This window comes from Mauremys reevesii, linkage group 9 (assembly GCF_016161935.1).
Source record: "Mauremys reevesii isolate NIE-2019 linkage group 9, ASM1616193v1, whole genome shotgun sequence".
Lineage (NCBI taxonomy): Eukaryota > Metazoa > Chordata > Testudines > Geoemydidae > Mauremys > Mauremys reevesii.
Genome location: NC_052631.1, coordinates 47,682,587 through 47,700,998, shown reverse-complemented (window position 1 = coordinate 47,700,998; position 18,412 = coordinate 47,682,587). Strand labels below are relative to the sequence as shown.

The 18,412-nt window shown below is 41.0% G+C and overlaps 1 protein-coding gene across 5 annotated transcripts in view; it reads left to right on the top strand.

Moving 5' to 3' along the window:
* Positions 1–18,412, top strand: part of GIGYF2 (GRB10 interacting GYF protein 2) — a 169,142-nt gene that overhangs the window by 115,677 nt on the left and 35,053 nt on the right. For 3 of the 5 annotated variants that reach the window (XR_005584535.1, XM_039487790.1, XM_039487792.1), the window contains exons 18-20: positions 515–615; positions 1,280–1,441; positions 9,889–9,990. Coding sequence is in view for 4 of the 5 variants with exons in the window: in XM_039487790.1 (XP_039343724.1) it covers positions 515–615; positions 1,280–1,441; positions 9,889–9,990 (365 nt within the window). In the remaining variant the exon portion in view is untranslated. The remainder of the gene's footprint in view (positions 1–514; positions 616–1,279; positions 1,442–9,888; positions 9,991–18,412) is intronic. The other 2 variants (XM_039487793.1, XM_039487794.1) reach the window with 2 other exon arrangements.

Genomic DNA, 18,412 nt, shown 5'->3' with positions numbered 1-18,412 from the left:
CAGAGCCTTTCTTTTAAACTACTGCATCTCTTTTTGACACTTGCTGGAGGTGAGATAGATCAGCGTTTGGGTATGTCAGCTTCCATTAGAAATGAAAAACAGGTCTTCAACTCATCTCATGCTTGAGGATAAATTCCATTTTCAGTGGCTAAGGAGGGCAAAGTGATAAAGCTGTGCATCGTCACCAGAGATCTTCAGCCAAAGAGATGTAAAAATGTAGCAAACTTAATTTTGTCCAGGATTTAGTGGTAAAACCCAGCCTGGACCCCTCACCTTGGTGCTCCTGTGCCTCCCAGGAAAGTGTTGGGGTGATCAGGCCTTGCTCCTGAGATAGTAAGGAAGTATGGCCTCTTACTGAACATAATTATAAGAGTGCAGCACACCATTATGTGTTCAGTGTAATAACCAGAATACACACGACTTCCCTCTATAGTTGGGTTCTGCTAGTGTGCTTACTATTGCTTGTGAATATTAATTATCCTATTGTCTGTATGCTCTTTCCTTTGATTTCCAGTTTGGGAAGGAAGCAGTGTCTGGGATCTCCCCGTTGATACTGCAGCTCAGGGACCTGCTCTAGAACAACTTCAGCAGCTCGAGAAGGCAAAAGCTGCGAAGGTCAGAGACTATCATGCAACCTGGAAAAAATATGAGTTACACTGTAGAAGGACCCTGTTGATGTTCTAAACTAATAGTTATATTTTTATACTTGTGAATAAAACTTTCCTAGACATCTCTCTAGGGTCTTAGAATGGGATTATTTTGAATGTTGGGTCAAACCTAAACATTCAAATTAAACTTCCCCCTTTGCTGTCAGAAGTGGGTAGGAGCGATAACTATCAGACCTCAGTGATGCTCTTAATCCCAACCTCTTTTTTGCACAAATCAGTTTATGGAATAGTGAGTGCTAATTGTTGGGGCCCTTCACAGATATTCTAGTACCTTTTATGAGTCATGGTACAAAATGGTGTTGGATGTACTTTTTGGGGATAACCTCATAGCAACTCTTCGTAGCCTCTTAATTCAGGTAGAGTTTTAAGGAGTGGCATAGGAGAACTGATTTGGAGAAAAAAAGTTGTGGTAGGCCTCCAAGAAATCACTGTAAAGAATGTTATAGGAGTGTAGTCTATAGGAGCAACTCAGATCTGCCCAGGTGATTCCCAGGTGGAATCACCAACTAAGAATGGTACTGTAGTCTCAGCAGGAATCACTGCAAAGAATGGTGTAGGAGTGCTTTACCTACTCTAGTCTTGTATCTAATTGTAATTTTATATAATTGTAGCTAGAGCAGGAGAGGAGAGAAATGGAAATGAGGGCCAAACGAGAAGAGGAAGAGAGAAAAAGACAGGAGGAACTTCGAAGACAACAGGAGGAGCTACTTAGGAGGCAACAGGAGGAAGAGAGGAAACGCCGAGAAGAGGAGGAGCTGGCGCGAAGAAAGCAGGTGAGGTTTTTCAACACAGTTTAAAACTAAACCTGTGTAAGTATTACTGTAGTTCTGTAGGAAAACCCACCTCCAAAATCTTGTGCGGTCTGATTTATCTCTAAAAACTGTGTGTGAAGACAGTTTATAAGAAGTATTTTTACCATAGGTATGTTCTTGAAATATATTTCCTCTTCAGTACTCTGTCTTAGCATGAGAAACTTGCCGGAGATTTCAGAATTGGGTTTTTGTGTGTCTTGACAGTTCCAGTTCAAATTGGGTTCTGCTTTTGTTCATGGGTTAGGTAGGTTTATTCTGTGTAGGATTATGTAGTAATTCTCCAAAATGGCTCATAATTAGGGTGTCTGAATTTAGGTTTTAACTGATTACAGTACAGTATATACTACTGTAATGAAGAATGTATACAGTATATACAAGGAGGAAACCCCAATCAACCCTGATTTTTGGACATCTACATAAAACTCAAAAAATGCTAAAAAATCAACCCCCCAAAATGAAATTAATAAACATAGAAAAAGAGACACTCTAATTATAATTTTGTTACATCTATACTCACCTTGTTATAGTTGAATTCCCATGCTGGGGATTAGAAATATGTACAATTAACCATTGCTATTGTATTCACTTTTCTTCACAGAATATTGACATCCCAGTTAGTTTACAAATGACTTTACATGGGCTAGTGAATTTAATTTCACAAAATCGGAGTCCAGCTGTACTTTACTAGTTTTGTTACTGAATTAAATAAGAAAATGAATAAAATGTCACATTTTGAATTTACCTGATGCTGCCACAGAGTACACAGGCCTTGGTGATAAAGATTATTGGCCATTCTCTTGTATTTGTGAGGGTGAAAAGTTTCCTTTGGAAGAATGACACTGGGGAATATTGGATTCTATCGGATTAGGTATAGTACTGGGGTTTGGAGACATGGGTTCTGTTTACTGATCTGATCTGTGTGATGTTGGATAAGCCACTTAACCTCTCTGCATTTTGTATTCTCCTCTACAAATCAGGACATTTTTCCTACTTCACCTGGAGGCTGCAGTGCTTAGTCAACATGTTTGTACAGTGCTTTAAAAACGTAAAACACTATGTTAGTATTATTACCTTAGCAAAAATCTGCATTGAACTGGAGCTGAGCAGATAACATTTTTGGAAAGTGTCTCTATATTTTTGTAGTTTACATAAACAAAAACAAAACTTTGGAAATCCTAAAAATCCCAGATATAGTTTTTACTTCCAAAAAGACATTGTAAGGTATGGAAATACAATGTGAAGGTTACTCAAACAAGCTTTACGCTTCCCCTAAATGACTGCTAGTCTTCCATCTAATGAGGAGCTTAGGGATAATGGAAGGATGACAAATGGGAATGAGGATATGGAGGTAGATATTACCACATCCGAGGTAGAAGCCAAACTCGAACAGCTTAATGGGACAAAATCAGAGGGCCCAGATAATCTTCATCCAAGAATATCAAAGGAACTGGCACATGAAATTGCAAGCCCATTAGCAAGAATTTTTAATGAATCAGTAAACTCAGAGGTTGTACTGTACGACTGGAGAATGCTAACAGAGTTCCTATTTTTAAGAAAGGGGAAAAAAAGCGATCCGAGTAACTATAGGCCTGTTAGTTTGACATCTGTAGTATGTAAGGTCTTGGAAAAAATTTTGAAAGAGAAAATAATTAAGGACATTGAGGTCAATGGTAATTGGAATAAATTACAACATGGTTTTACAAAAGGTAGATCGTGCCAAACCAACCTGATGTCCTTCTTTGAGAAGGACAACAGATTATTTAGACAAAGGAAACGCAGTGGATCTAATTTACTTCGATTTCAGTAAGGCATTTGACACGGTTCCACATGGGGAATTATTAGTTAAATTGGAAAAGATGGGGATCAATATGAAAATTGAAAGGTGGATAAGGAACTGGTTAAAGGGGAGACTACAACGGGTCGTACTGAAGCGTGAACTGTCAGGCTGGAAGGAGGTTACTAGTGGAGTTCCTCAGGGATCAGTTTTTGGGCCAATCTTATTTAACCTTTTTATTACTGACCTTGGCACAAAAAGCGGGAATGTGCTAATAAAGTTTGTGGATGACACAAAGCTGGGAGGTATTGCTAACACAGAGAAGGACCGGGATATCATACAGGAAGATCTGGATGACCTTGTAAACTGGAGTAATAGTAATAGGATTAAATTTAATAGTGAAAAGTGCAAGGTCATGCATTTAGGGATTAATAATAAGAATTGTAGTTATAAATTGGGGATGCATCAGTTGGAAATAACAGAGGAGGAGAAGGACCTCGGAGTATTGGTTGATCACAGGATGACTATGAGCCTCCAATGTGATATGGCCGTTAAAAAAGCTAATGCAGTTTTAGGATGCATCAGGCGAGGTATTTCCAGAAAAGATAAGGAGGTGTTAGTACCGTTATATAAGGCACTGGTGAGACCTCATGTGGAATACTGTGTGCAGTTCTGGTCTCCCATGTTGAAGAAGGATGATGAAGAAGGATAAACTGGAACAGGTTCAGAGACGGGCTACTAGGATGATCGGAGGAATGGAAAACCTGTCTTATGAAAGGAGACTTGAAGAGCTTGGCTTGTTTAGCCTAACCAAAAGAAGGTTGAGAGGGGATATGATTGCTCTTTATAAATATATCAGAGGGATTAATATCAGGGAGGGAGAGGAATTATTTAAGCTTAGTACCAATGTGGACACAAGAACAAATGGGTATAAACTGGACACTAGGAAGTTTAGACATGAAATCAGATGAAGGTTTCTAACCATTAGAGGAGTGAAGTTCTGGAACAGCCTTCCAAGGGGAGTAGTGGGAGCAAAAGACATATCTGGCTTTAAGACTAAGCTTGATAAGTTTATGGAAGGGATGGTATGATGGGATAGCCTAATTTTGGCAATTAATTTTGGCAATTGATCTTTGATTATCAGCAGGTAAGTATGCCCAGTGGTCTGTGATGGGATGTTAGATGGGACGGGATCTGAGTTACTGCGGAGAATTCTTTCCTGGATGCTGGCGGGTGAGTCTTGCCCACATGCTCAGGGTTTAACTGATCGCCATATTTGGGGTCAGGAAGGAATTTTCCTCCAGGACAGATTGGCAGAGGCCTTGGAGGTTTTTCGCCTTCCTCTGCAACGTGGGGCATGAGTCACTTGCTGGAGGATTCTCTGCAGCTTGAGGTCTTCAAACCACAATTTGAAGACTTCAGTAACTCAGACATAGGTTAGGGGTTTGTTATAGAAGTGGATGGGTAGGATTCTGTGGCCTGCATTGTGCAGGAGGTCAGACTAGGTGATCATAATGGTCCCTTCTGACCTTAGAGTCTATGAGTCTGAGTCTTTCTTCCACCCTTCCTTATTTCTACTTCGTCATATGTGCTCTTTTTAGGTTTTTTTCCTAATTTAGATTAAGTAAATTTTCAATTTCCTAAGGGCTTTAAGAAGTCCATAGCGTATGGCTGCAGACATCAAATATTTGGAAAGCCCATTGTATTTGTGGAGTATAGTAAATTTGGACTACAGATCATTGGGTTTTTACACGTCTTCACTACTAACTGATCCTTCAAAACCGCACTGAGTGCTTGTCTACACAATGGGGGTAATGTGCTCTGTATGGGTGTGATTTTAAATTCCCCTAACATATTGCAAATTAATTGGTCCGTGTAAACCCTGCTGGTGTGCACTAATGGTTCGCTAGTGTGCTTTAATGTAGTACTGTTTCAAACAGCAATATGTTCAAATGCATCAACAGAGTCTACGTGGGCCAGTTAATATACAGCATGTTAATGCTCTTTAGCATTCATACCCCCATAGAGCACATTACCCCACTGCATAGACAAGCCCTAATTTTTGTTTTGTAAGTTAAGATTGAATATAGCATATTTGTATCCATAAATACATTAACTGTGTCACAGTGTTTTGTAATTAGCAATTCTTATGGGAACAGTGGGGTGTGATTGTCCTTGTTTAAGAGTATTTTTGCATCAGGAAGGGTGAAGTAAGATTTTGTTGTTGATTATGGAAACAATATAGATTCTGTCCAAGGCCTTATTGCTTAATGGCAAATTTTGCCATTTCAGTCAGGTATGGGCCAGAATTACTAACAGACCTGTTTTAGAAATGTATTCAGAATGACTACCTGGATTTAATCTTAAATCCTCTGCCCTTATCTAATAAAATTCATATTCCTCACCAATCCTTCAAGAATTCAGGCATTCTTAGCAACAGCTCAGAAGTTCTGAGATCTAAATCAATGACCCCTTAATAGTTTTCCCAGTGCATCTGGGGCAGCTGTTTGAGATATTTGATACTTCAGAAGCAGACAAGGTTGAAAAATTGATCAGTGAGTCTTGATACCCCGTGGAAAGCTTCCTTTTTTAAGTAAAGAAATCACCTGGCATCTTCCATGGAGGGATTTTGTAAAGCATTTTCAGAAAAGCTCATTAATTCCTACTGCACACCACACTGTTGTGATCCTTGTGTCAAAGGGCAGATATGTGAAAATAAGGACTCTTGCCCTTCAGATGTTCCACAGTCCTGCCTTAGTTGCCGGACTTGAAGAGAAGAGGTGGCAGCTGTTGAATATTCAAACTGCTGTGAGGTAGATTTGACAGCTGTGACTCCTGAATTGGGGTGGAAAGGGGGCATAAAAAAGAAGCAGGGAGTGAGAAAAGTTCTTAGGAAGAAGGAAGAATTCCTCTCTAGTTTCCCCTTGTCCTGGGAGATTCATTAATCAGCTCCTGGCTAGAGGATAGGAATAACTGGAGAAATAACTGACATTGTTACCATGGTGAGAATTGTCTTTTTGCTTTGCTTTGGTCCATCTGGACCATTGGCTAAAGGAAGCAGCCTTGCATTTTGTTTCATTTAGACCTACAGCCAAGGAGCCTCCTTGTAACTATTTCATTTTCCTCTGTGAATGGAACACTTTCCCCCTCCTTTTTGGGACCTAAATTAAAGAGGATATGACTCTAACCCCCTCCAGGCATCTAGTAGTCCAGTTACACTTCATTTTCTCTTGTCTAGGTTGACCATTCCAAAACTAGGTTCAGCCAACTTTGTGCAGTTGAAGAAGCAGGACCATAACTGCCAATAGAAAAATGAGCCTATCTAGAAGGGAAATATCCAATATCAAAATTCTCTTTAGCATGGTACTTCCCTTGATACCTGCAAACCAACCTTTTGCCCAAGTGGGACCACCAGGAGGAGAACAGATCTCTGATCCTTCACAAGCATATTCTTAAATTCTTGGGAAATATCTGCTGGCAGAAGCCCCTCACAGACCACCCTTTGAACAGATTTACAATAGATGTGAACTCGCATGGGAAACATGTCAAGGGGGAGAGTCTCATTCCAGGATCTGCCTTTCCATCAACCTGTTGGAGATAGTGCAGAAGGTGTGTAATTTGTCACTCCTTTTTTGGCAGATTCCTACAAAGTGGGTGCTAAAGTTTAAACTTTTTTAAATAAGGAAGGGCTTGTCCCCTTCATTTTGAGAGGACAAGTAATCTAAATCAGACTGGAAAATAGTGAACTTATCTATTCACCTGCATATTACCTGTAGCCATAAATAAATCTCAAGACTAAAACCACAAATTAACATCCATTTCTAAAAATGAACCTCAGCTTAATACTGAAGGCTTTTTCTTTGTGTTCTCCACACAAACCTCTCCAAATAGGCATCAATACTCTTTACTATCAGAGTAGTCTTTTTAATGGTCCATCACTCTGGTAAGAGGAATCAGTGATCTTGGTGTTTTTTTCTATTTTAGAACTGTACTTTCAGTTCTTCTGAAAAGGGTAGCAGTAGTCAAGAGGCTATCAGGAAGAGATGCTTTCTGCATCCAGAAATGAATGGTGTTCACAATGACTTGTCTACATTACTTCAGATAGCAAAAATCCTTTAACCAATTTCGGGTGAGACACAGGTTCTGTGAATCAAACCATTTTATTGACTGAGACATGTAGTTATAGCAGCCCTGTTAGGGGTGACAGCAGCTCGTCACAACAAGCAGTCTATTCATATCTTTACACATGCATCTAGGGCACCTCTCTGCTTCCCAACTGGCAATCCTACTCTGTTAGCATGTCTCCTCACAGGGTAGATTTTTTTTACCTAGTTGTCTCAAGTCTTCATAGCTTAATGGAAGGGATGGACCAGAAGACTTTACAAATGCAAGAGGAAAAGATTTGCAGTCTGATACAAAAAGGCCCATGTGTTCTCCACAAAGATTGCTATATTCTGTCAATTTGGGTTATAGACATCAGTAGACATCTGATTTCATTTTGAAGTTACTCTACCTTTTAATGGATATGTTCAAGGTAGACCTCAAACTCTCAAGTCCTGGATTAGAGTGAAGGTCTTGATATATTTTAAAAGATCCCCATGTTATAAGGGATTTAAACTTTGCTGAAATTCATTTTTAAAGATTAAAAATCTAATTCTACACATAGCCTGTGTAAATGTATGCTCTTGTTTCTGTTCCTTTTCCTCTCATTGAGTCTCATCTTTGATTGTAAACTCTTTGTGGTAAAGACTTTGTCCTTCTCTGTGGCCTGGTCTACACTGGGGGGAGGTAATCGACCTAAGATACACAACTTCAGTTACGAGAATAGCATAGCTGAAGTCAACATATCTTAGTATGACTTACCTTGCGTCCTCATGGCATGGGGTCGATTGCCAAGGCTCCCCCGTCGACTTCGCTCTTGCCGAGCTGGAGTTCAGCAGTCGACGGGAGAGTGATCGGGGATCGATTTATCATGTCTACACTACTCACGATAAATCGATCCCCAATAGATTGATCGCTATCCGGCGGGTAGTGTAGACATACCCTGCGTGTATGCTCAGTGAATAGCACAAAGTTCCTTAATCCTTACTTAGATGTCTCTGAGCAATACAATATACTGCAGTGCAAGTGGTAATTCATGTCATACTTACTCTGCTATTAAAAGTGCATTGTGAGCTACCCAATACCCGTGAGCTTAAATGACATACACAAATGGCCATTTTTCTGGTGGCAGATTGCTGAGTCAATAAGCATCAGGCCGTAACAACATAACTTATTCTAAATTCACCGTGAGTAAGGTGATGCTGCAGATGCATCTTAAATTCCTACCAAATACATGTTTTGAAGTGGTGGTTAGTCAACCAGTCATCTTCCCAGCCAAATACAGGCAGTATATTAGTGTTGCTAATCTATACAGGAAGGGTGAATAGGGATGATTAATCTCTTTTGCTCAAAATGGGATGCTGATGGGGTGGTTTTTGTGTTGTTTGTTTTTTGTTAAATTGTATATGAGGGATAATTGATCATAGTAGGAGATTGGTATGTGGAAGGGGTAAGTTTCTGGTCTGTTCAGATAAGAGGGAAAATGTTGGTATAACTGCCCCATAAAAGGTGTGTGTGGTGCACTGGAGGATTTTCTGTAGGTAAGTCTCTGGACCATATACAGTAGGTACGTGGTATAACATAAGGGATTTTGGCTCATATTAGAATGTTATGTCCTCAAGGATGAGTGGTTGTAGGAGGATTTCTGGTTTAAAGGCTGGGGCAGTGTTCAGGTTGGTTGTGAAACCTTGATTAAAAATTTCCTCCCTTCCAAATACTTGGATTTTGTTAATTATGGCATTCAAATAAAACTGTATTATTGTGAACTATAACTCAATTTTTATGAAGGTTTTTTTTGTATTTTACCATTGTTAATGCATGTGATATTTATGTAGCTAGAATCACTTCAGTTTGTAATGGCGAGTAATTGGTAGCATAGTTGGGGACTGAATTCCTGTGGCTGGAAAATGCCAGGGTTGACTGTGGCACTCAAGCAGTAGAGAATTGTTTCATACTAATTTTTTGTAATAAATAACTTTTCAGTTGTCCATTCTGTGTAATTCAGTATATCACAAGCACTCTAGTTCTAACCGTAGAGCTCGTAGGCCAGGTTGTTTCTGAGATACACAATAGCAGGAATGGTTAACTTTTGGAAATGAAATGCCAGTCTCTGGCATTATCTCTGAAATGGCCAGTCATATCCACTTTGGCTTTGCACAGAAACAAGCACTTCTGGCAGGACATTATCAATATGGAATTTCACAGAAAATTGTCGTTTTTTAATTTGAAGGTGGAGCGGGAGAGAGATCAAAATTGGTCTTATAATGGAAAGTGTCTTATGTTGACTATGGAGCTGTTACTATGGCTCAATTTTGTCTGACTTTCAGAATTATGATGTTTTTTAATCTTTTCACTGGAAAGAAAAATGTTAGTTCACACTTTAGCCTGTTTTTTTTTGTTAATTTTTTTTAATCTTTAAATTTGTTGTCCATACTGGAAGAAATTCTGGTAACTAATGACAGACTAATCAAAGATAATTAGCACAGATTTATAGAGGAGATAATGCTTAACAAATTAATTAACTTCTTTTGAGGAGGTGACAGTGAGAGCTGAGAAGGGTGAAGCTGTAGACTTATTCTGCATGGACTTCAGGAAGGCTTTTGATACAATACTGCATAAAAGACTAGTATATAAGGTTAGTAAATATACTACTGATGGTAAACTCTAAATTCATTTTATTATAAATTGATTTTATAAGAGATTAAAGAATAGTAGTAAACAGTTGCAGGTTATGCAAGAGGGTATTCCATGGTAATCCATGTTTAATCCAGTCTTGTTTTTTCACTACATTGTACAACAGTGAGCTAAATCATAAATTAATGAGCTGGATCACAGTTTCCCTGAACTATATCTAAAATTGTCCCCCTTTAAAGTCCCATCTCCAAGGGATGAGATCCTAGGCAGATTGGGAGATCTGTAGACCTTGCCAGTGCCATCTTCAAGCTGTTTTCAGCATTGTAAGCATTGTAAATTTCACTAAAAATACTTGAACATTTTACAAAAACTGATCACTTTTACTGCTTCAGTGGGTTCTAGGTTAATCTAAAACTGAAAACCCTACATAAGTATCTTCTCTGGTGCTCTTAGTCTCATTTTATACATCTGAAAGGAAACTTGTGCAGCAATGTATGTACACTGGTGAGATGCATGAAATTGGGGTGGGATAAAAAGTATAGTGACAGGATCCGTATAGATTGGAAAATGACTGCTGGTACTTCCTTAATATAGGAACAGCGCAAATTAGAAGGAGTAATCATAGCACTTCACATAACAGTTGGTGAGAACGAACCCTGGAATATTATGAATGTTTCTGGGCAACATATTACTAGAAAAACATCTTTAAAAAATCAAAAGATATAGAAGAGGTCAAAGTTGATAAACCATCTCTGTATTTAGAGTTTTGAAGTGAAATAAGGAAAATGTGGTTAGTTTTCCTTATAAAAAGAAGTTAAACCCTTAAAGCTAAGAGAGTCTAATGTGACTCTTTGGGGGAGGGATAGCTCAGTGGTTTGAGCATTGGCCTGGGTTGAGTTCAGCCCTTGAGGGGGCCATTTAGGGATTTGGGGCAAAAATCTGTCTGCGGATTGGTCGTGCTTTGAGCAGGGGGTTGGACTAGATGATCTCTTGAGGTCCCTTCCAACCCTGATGAGATATGACTAGGGGCCACTGCAGGTGAAATAAAATTGTCATGCTTCTCAGCTCCTCATCACACCCCAGCTATGACTAAAACTGCCAAAGGCCACATCAACCATGCACCAGTTTAACAAAATAAGTTTTTTTTGTTTGTTTGTTTGTTTTTCCTTTCTGGTTCTCTGCATCGTATTTCCAATGTGAAGGTGGTCTGTCAGAAAACAGTTTGGTCAGTCATTTACTTGAACTGGCTGCATTGTTACAGAATTGCCTGCTACACTAAACTGTGTTTTTATTGGTGATGTAGAAAAATAAATATTTCCTCTAATCAAGCGCTTTAATTTATTGAAATTCTGTGCCTTCAAAGGAAGTGGTTAGAAAGATCAAAGATGTAGGCAAAACAGATTTCTTCTTTATATTTTATTTTTACCTGCTAAGAGATTTCTTTGGCAAGTACCTTTTTAAGAGCACGTTTCCTTTTTCAAGTGGAAAAATGCTTTCAGATAAATTGGGATATTACAGGAAAGTAGAGAGAATTCAAACTTTTTTCCAGGGTCATTGTTAAAACATTTGTGAAAGAAGTTTTTGAAAAGTTTTCTTGTATTTTTCCATTTGGTTGTTCTCTCTCTATTTTATTTTTTTTGTGTTTAAAAAACAAACAAACCTACCTCCTTCTGAAAAGGAAAAGGGAGAAAAATGTGCTTAAAATCTGCTATCTCAATTTGAAATTTATCTGAGAGTAATTCTATTGAAAGTATTAGAGAAGATACAGAGGCAAAGCTAGAAAGAGTAGATAGGAAAACATACATGAGGAGAATAGGAAAGGTTGGTAAAGCTGGAAAAAAACATTTGAGATCTGTCAGTATAGCGATGTATTTTTATATACTGTGTATACCAGTAGTGTTTCTGATCATTTCATTCAAAGGCATTAAATGTGAGGAAGGATCAAAAGGTATCTCACTTGTTTCATGTTTCCATAGACTGCATGTTTTAGAAGATTATGAAGAAAATTGAGACCAGTTGTCACTCTGTTGTCTTTAATTTTGAGGTGTATAGTCCCGTTCATTTTACTGCTGTTAAAGCCTGTATTGAGGCGTATAAGTCAAACAGCAGCTGTAAATGGTATCAGAACCATTGTACAAAGGAGCTGGATTCCAACACAAAATAATAAAGCCTGGAATATGTGTCATGGGTGCTTTCTGAAATCCATGGTAAGGATTTGAGGTCCCAAATACTGTTGAACATGGCAGGGAAATCTTTGTATACGTTGGCTGAGCATTGAGTAGAGATGACTAGCTTGTAAACTTTTTCTTGGTAAGAGAGCTCAGCAACCAGACAAGGTAATGTGGACTCCATCACTGTTTATGTTGGAATTTAGAGCTCCCATAGTTTAGCTGTTAGTGATTATTTGTCCACAAGTTGCTGTCTGACTTGCTTCGTGTATGTTGAGAGGAATAATTTACGATTTTTTCCCTCTGATTTCTTCCTTTCCATTTTACCTTTTCTGCATTGTATTTAACGTCCCTTTGTGGTTGGGATCCTATTTTTGATCATCAAAAACCTTTTGTAAGGATAAAATATCAGTTTGCTCATTTCAGAGAGAAATACAATTCACTGAGATAATGATCAGATTGAAAAATTTTATCCTTTACAGAGTGATAGTACATAAAGAAATACACAGAATCGATTGTATGGACAAGACTGACTGTGAATCTAACTCTTCCTGTATTTAGTGCTTCATATCATGATGGGTCTTCTAGAAATAGCTATTATGAGTAACAAAATTTGGTGTAGAAGAAACTTGTACTTAAAGGCCAGAAACTAAGGCAAAGGTCTAATGTAGACTGGGAGTACAGAAACTTGAGAGAGAATTAACAGGCCTTAAAATCTCTACCCGTTAAAACTAGGGTTGTCAAGCAATAAAAAAAATTGTCATAGAATACCATTTCTTTAAATATTTTTGGATGTTTTCTACATTTTCAAATATATTGATTTCAGTTACAACATGGAATACAAAGTCTATAGTGCTCACTTTATATTTTATTACAAATATTTGCACTGCAAAAAACAAAAGAAATAGTATTTTTCAATTCACCTAATTACAAGTACTGTAGTGCAGTCTCTTTATCATTAAAGTTGAACTTGCAAATGTAGAATTATGTACAAAAAATAACTAAATTAAAAAATATGGTAAAATTTTAGAGCCTGCAAGTCCACTTAGTCCTACTTCGTGTTCAACCAATCGCTCAGACAAACAAGTTTGTTTACATTGCAGGAGATAATGTCACTCGCTTCTTGTTTACGTCACCTGAAAGTGAGAACAAACATTTGCATAGCACGCATTGCAAGATATTTACATGCCAGATGCGCTGAAGATTCATATGTCCCTTCATGCTTCAACCACCATTCCAGAGGATACGCATCTATGCTGATAATGGGTTTTCTACTTGATAACGATCCAAAGCTGTGCAGACAGACACATGTTCATTTTCATCATCTGAGTCAAATGCCACCAACAGAAGGTTGATTTTCTTTTTTGGTGGTTTGGGTTCTGTAGTTTCTGCCTCAAGAGTGTTGCTCTTCTAAGACTTCTGAAAGTATGCTCCACACCTTATCCCTCTCAGATTTTTGGAAGACACTTCAGCACTCACTTAGGTCGAGTGCTGTAGCTATCTTTCGAAATCTCACATTGGTACCCTCTTTGTGTTTTGTCAAATCTACAGTGAAAGTGTTCTTAAAACAAAAGTTCTGGGTCCTCATCCGAGACTGTTATAACATGAAATATATGGCAGAATGCAGGTAAAACAGAGCAGGGGGACATACAATTCTCCCCCAAGGAGTCCAATCAGAAATGTAATTAATGCATTATTTTTTTAACGAGTGTTATCAGTATTGAAGCGTGTCCTCTGGGATGGTGGCCAAAGCATGAAGAAGCATACGAATGTTTAGCATATCTGGCACGTAAATACCTTGCAATGCCAGCTACAAAAGTGCCATGCAAACTGCTATTCTCACTTTCAGGTAACATTGTAAATCAGAAGCGGGCAGCATTATCTCCTGTAAATGTAAACAAATTTATTTGTCTTAGTGATTGGCTGAACGAGAAGTAGGACCGAGTGGACTTGTAGGCTCTGAAGTTTTACATTGTTTTGTTTTTGAGTGCGGTTGTATATTTTTAAAAAAAGTACATTTATAAGTTGCACTTTCACAATAGAGATCACACCACAGTACTTGTATAAGGTAAATTGAAAAATACTGTTTCTTTTGTTTATCATTTTTACAGTGCAAATATTTGTAATAAAAGTAATATAAAGTGAGCACTGTACACTTGTATTCTGTACTGTAATTGAAATCAATATATTTGAAAATGTAGAAAAACATCCACAAATATTTAATACATTTCAACTGGTATTTATTGTTTTAAAAAATGAATCATGATTAATCAGTTTTAATTGCACGGTTAATCGCGATTAATTTTTCTGAGTTAATTGCGTGAGTTAACTGCGCTTAATCGACAGCCCTAGTATAAACACTTATTTGCTATATTTGCAATAATTACCAATTTTAAATACAGTGATGGGAGTACTGCAAATTCCAGTAACAGACAGTGGTAAATGACAGGGTTTAAAGGGCACCAACACCATATCATCCGTTTTTTCCAGAGCATGTGTATGCAATTCCATGATCTTTAATACCTTTACATGAGGAATTGGTACACTTTCAAACCCAGAAATTAAATATTTTAGGCAAGAGTATTGGCTGTTTGTGGAGCATTGAACACCAGATAATGCTTTCCAGACATTTTCGTGGATAATTGGATTATGAATGTGAGGTATGTGAAACAGGAGGATTACATTTCCAAACAACCATGGATCTGGTCTACGCTACAGAGTTAGGTCGACAGAAGGCATCTTACGTTGACCTAATTATGTCAGTGTCTACACTACAGCCTTGCTCCTTCCGATGTAAGTGCCCTACGACACTGACATAACTCCACCTCCACGAGAGGCACAGGGCTTGTGTCAGTGTAGTTAGTGTGATGCAGTGTCTGTGTAAACTCTGCATTACTTACATTGGTTGTTGGCTATCATTCTTCTCAATTTCACGGCTCCATGCTGGAGCCGTGAAATTGACAAGAAAGGCTGGTAGTCTCCCTGCTGTGAACCCTGCGCGCCTTGCTCAGAGCCACTGCTGGCCCCCCAGCTTCCCACTCCGAGCCAGGCTGCCATTTGGGCTCGGAGTGAGGAGCCCATGTGGCAGCAGGGCTCCCCATGGGGAGCTCCACCTGGAGCTGGGAGACCATGCTCTCGGCCCCCCACACTGCCTGTTTTAAGTCAGTGCAAGCACTCCTGGTGAGGACGCGCTACACCAACAGAAGGAGGGTAGCGCGGACCTGAAAACCAGCAGTAATTACTGTGGTGGCTGTATGTCAACTTAACTTAAGACAACTTAAGTTTGTAGCGTAGACATGCCCATGGTATGTTTGCCTGCCTTTTGGATTACAAAGTAAGGAAAGTAAAATAATCTGGTGTGTTCTGAATTGGAACTCTGAGTTAAACTCCCTGTATTTCTTTTCCTGTTACAACATGCAAATGATGGACTAGTAAACCAGCATCTAGCTGCTGAGAAGTATATAAAAGGGCCTTGGACAGTTACACAAGGATGCCTTTTAAATATCCGAATATCAAACCATATTTATCTCCCAAAGAAAATTTTTTTATGTATATATCCATCCATAAATTACCAACTTCCAAAAGGCTCTTGCCTCAGACCCTCTAAAACTGGAAATGGCCAGTCAGAGTGGTCTGTGTGTGGTGTATGCCTCTGTATTGATCCCCTGGTCTTAAGTCTGTTTGTGTGACTGCATATGAAGACCCAGTAAAGGCTGGGAAAGAAACAGCAAGGAAAAAATATCTGAAAAGCTGGGAGATTGCATTATTCTCTCTTGACTATGACCCTGTTTTACTCATTCAATTTAAGATTCTCTTTTAACAGTGGTGTCCAGTTGGTCATACCTAGGAATTCAAGCCACCTGACTCCCAATTTTTTGTGATCTGGATTATTGCTTTCATTTGTTATAAATCAAACCTCCTCATCATTAGCACTCTTAAAAATAGATCAGTTCCCTTCTCACAGCCTCCCCTTAATTTTTCAACTGCCCAGGATGCAACAGTGTCTCTCCTTTCATACCTGTGGAATGGAAGGAATCTCTCTACTCTTGCTACGGTTGCTCTCTCCTTTCTACAAGGGAAAGTGGGGCAGTGGTATTAGTGATCTGCTGACTTGTAAGAGGGACCCAGTGGCTCCTGTGACTTTGGTTCATTTTCAGGCAGTGAGTGTTGAGCACCAGTCATTGACTGGGAGATTGTGCCTGACCATAAGTCTGGGCAGGGAGATATTCTATGATTAAAACTTTGCTTGCATTCCCTGAACAAACAAAATGCAGATTGTGATCCCTTCCCCATTGACCTTTCTGATGCGGCTCTTTGGTCTGAAATTGTTTTGAGTCCCTTCCCTCTATCCCTGGGGGCAGGGAAAGTGCTTGTAATTGAAGATCAGGGGAAGGTAGGTTCTTCTTCGAGTGATTGCTCATATCCATTCCAGTTAGGTGTGTGTGCGCCGCGTGCACTTTCGTCGGAAGACTTTTACCCTAGCAACCCCAGTGGGTCGGCTGAGCGCCCCCTGGAGTGGCGCCATAACGGCACCGCATATATACTACTCACCCGACCCTCAGTTCCTTCTTACTGCCCGTGTCGGTCGTTGGAACAGTGGAGTGCAGCTTGTCTGACCTCCGCTTCCCAACTTCCTCATAGTTTTTCTCTGTAAAAATTTGTACATAGTTACTATCTTAGCTTAGGTTTTCTTGTTTTTGATAGTTTAAAATCAGTTTAGTGTTAGATAGTTAGCGGGTTCGGGGGTTAGCCCCACTCGCACCCGGGACCGGAGCGTATGCCCGGCTCCCCGGGTTTCAAGCCGTGCTCGGCCTGCCGCAGGCCTATGCCTACAGGAGATCCTCATAGCTCCTGTTTGAAGTGTTTAGGAGAGTCACACTTATCTACTAAGTGCCCAATTTGCAAGGCTTTCAAGCCTGGCACAAAGAGGGAAAGAGACATTAGGCTTAAACAACTCCTAATGGAGGCAGCCTTAACCCTTCTGGCCGCTGCACCGCCCGCTGTCCCTCTGGACTCTCGCAGCGCCGCCACGGAGCCGGGCCACTCTGCTGTGCCACCGAAAGCGCCATCGGCACCGAAACCGGCACAAAGACGCTCGCTCTCGCCGAAGGCGAAGCAGGGAAAAGCCGCTGCCTCTACGGCACCGCCGGCTCCGAAGCACCAGAGTGCGCCCCGTCCGGACCGCCCGGCACCGAAACCTGCCGCGGCACCGGTTCCTCCACCGCAGACGCTTCTGCTGGCACCGGTGACTCCGGCCCCTGAGAGGCCGTCGAGCCCGGCACCTGTGACCTCCCCGGCTCCGGCCGCGGTGGAGATGCCACTGCCGTCAACTCCAGAGGCCTTCGAGGCGGCACAGGACCTCATCGCATTGACATACCTGGCTGTGCCACCGGCACCGCCCGTGCGGGCGCCCAGCTCCATGGGCAAGCCGTCAATGTTTAAGCCGCCTGCCGGCACCGACTCTGACCGGCACCAATCCCATTCCCGTTCTCGGCACCGCTCACGCTCTCGACGCCGATCTTGATCTGGGCGCCGATCGCAACGCCGCTTGCAGTCCCGGCACCGCTCAACCACGCGGCACCGGTCAGACTCGTGGCACTGGTCATTCTCCCGCTCTCTGACTCGTCACTCCCGGCACCAGTCAAGTTCTCGGTACCGATATGGCCGTCGCTACTCGCGGAGTCGCTCCCAGCACCGATCATGGAGATCCCGGTCGACCTCCCGGCATTGTGCCGGTCGCAGGTCCCATTCTCGCTCCTGCTCTCGATATCGAGATGCCTCCCGGCACCGGTCACCACAGAGGCGGGAAATGAGATCTGTGGGCACTTCGGCGCAGGGCTTATCTGCTCCACCTTGGCCCTCTCGACACGCCTCGGCCTCTTCGCACGCCGACAGCTACTATGTTGATGACCATGACTCTCAGGTCCCTTCGGGAGTTTTCTGGCAGGCCCATCCCGTGGACCAGGACACTCATCAGTGGGGTTATTGGACCCCTTGGGCTTACCATCAAGCCCAAGGTCCTCCTGTGCCTCCCATGCGTACCGTGCTGCACGAGTCACGCATCCCAGAGGCTACTATAAGCCGCCCCCCAGTTGACACTCAGATACCATCCGTTGCGGAGGAAGGTAATCGGCCTGCCCAGGAACCTCTGGAGCAGGAACCTTCACAGGGCCCAGATGCTGACCAAGACGCCATCCTGCCCGGCGTTTCTTCCTCCTCCTCTTCCCCAGATGAGGCGGTGGCTGGCTCGTCATC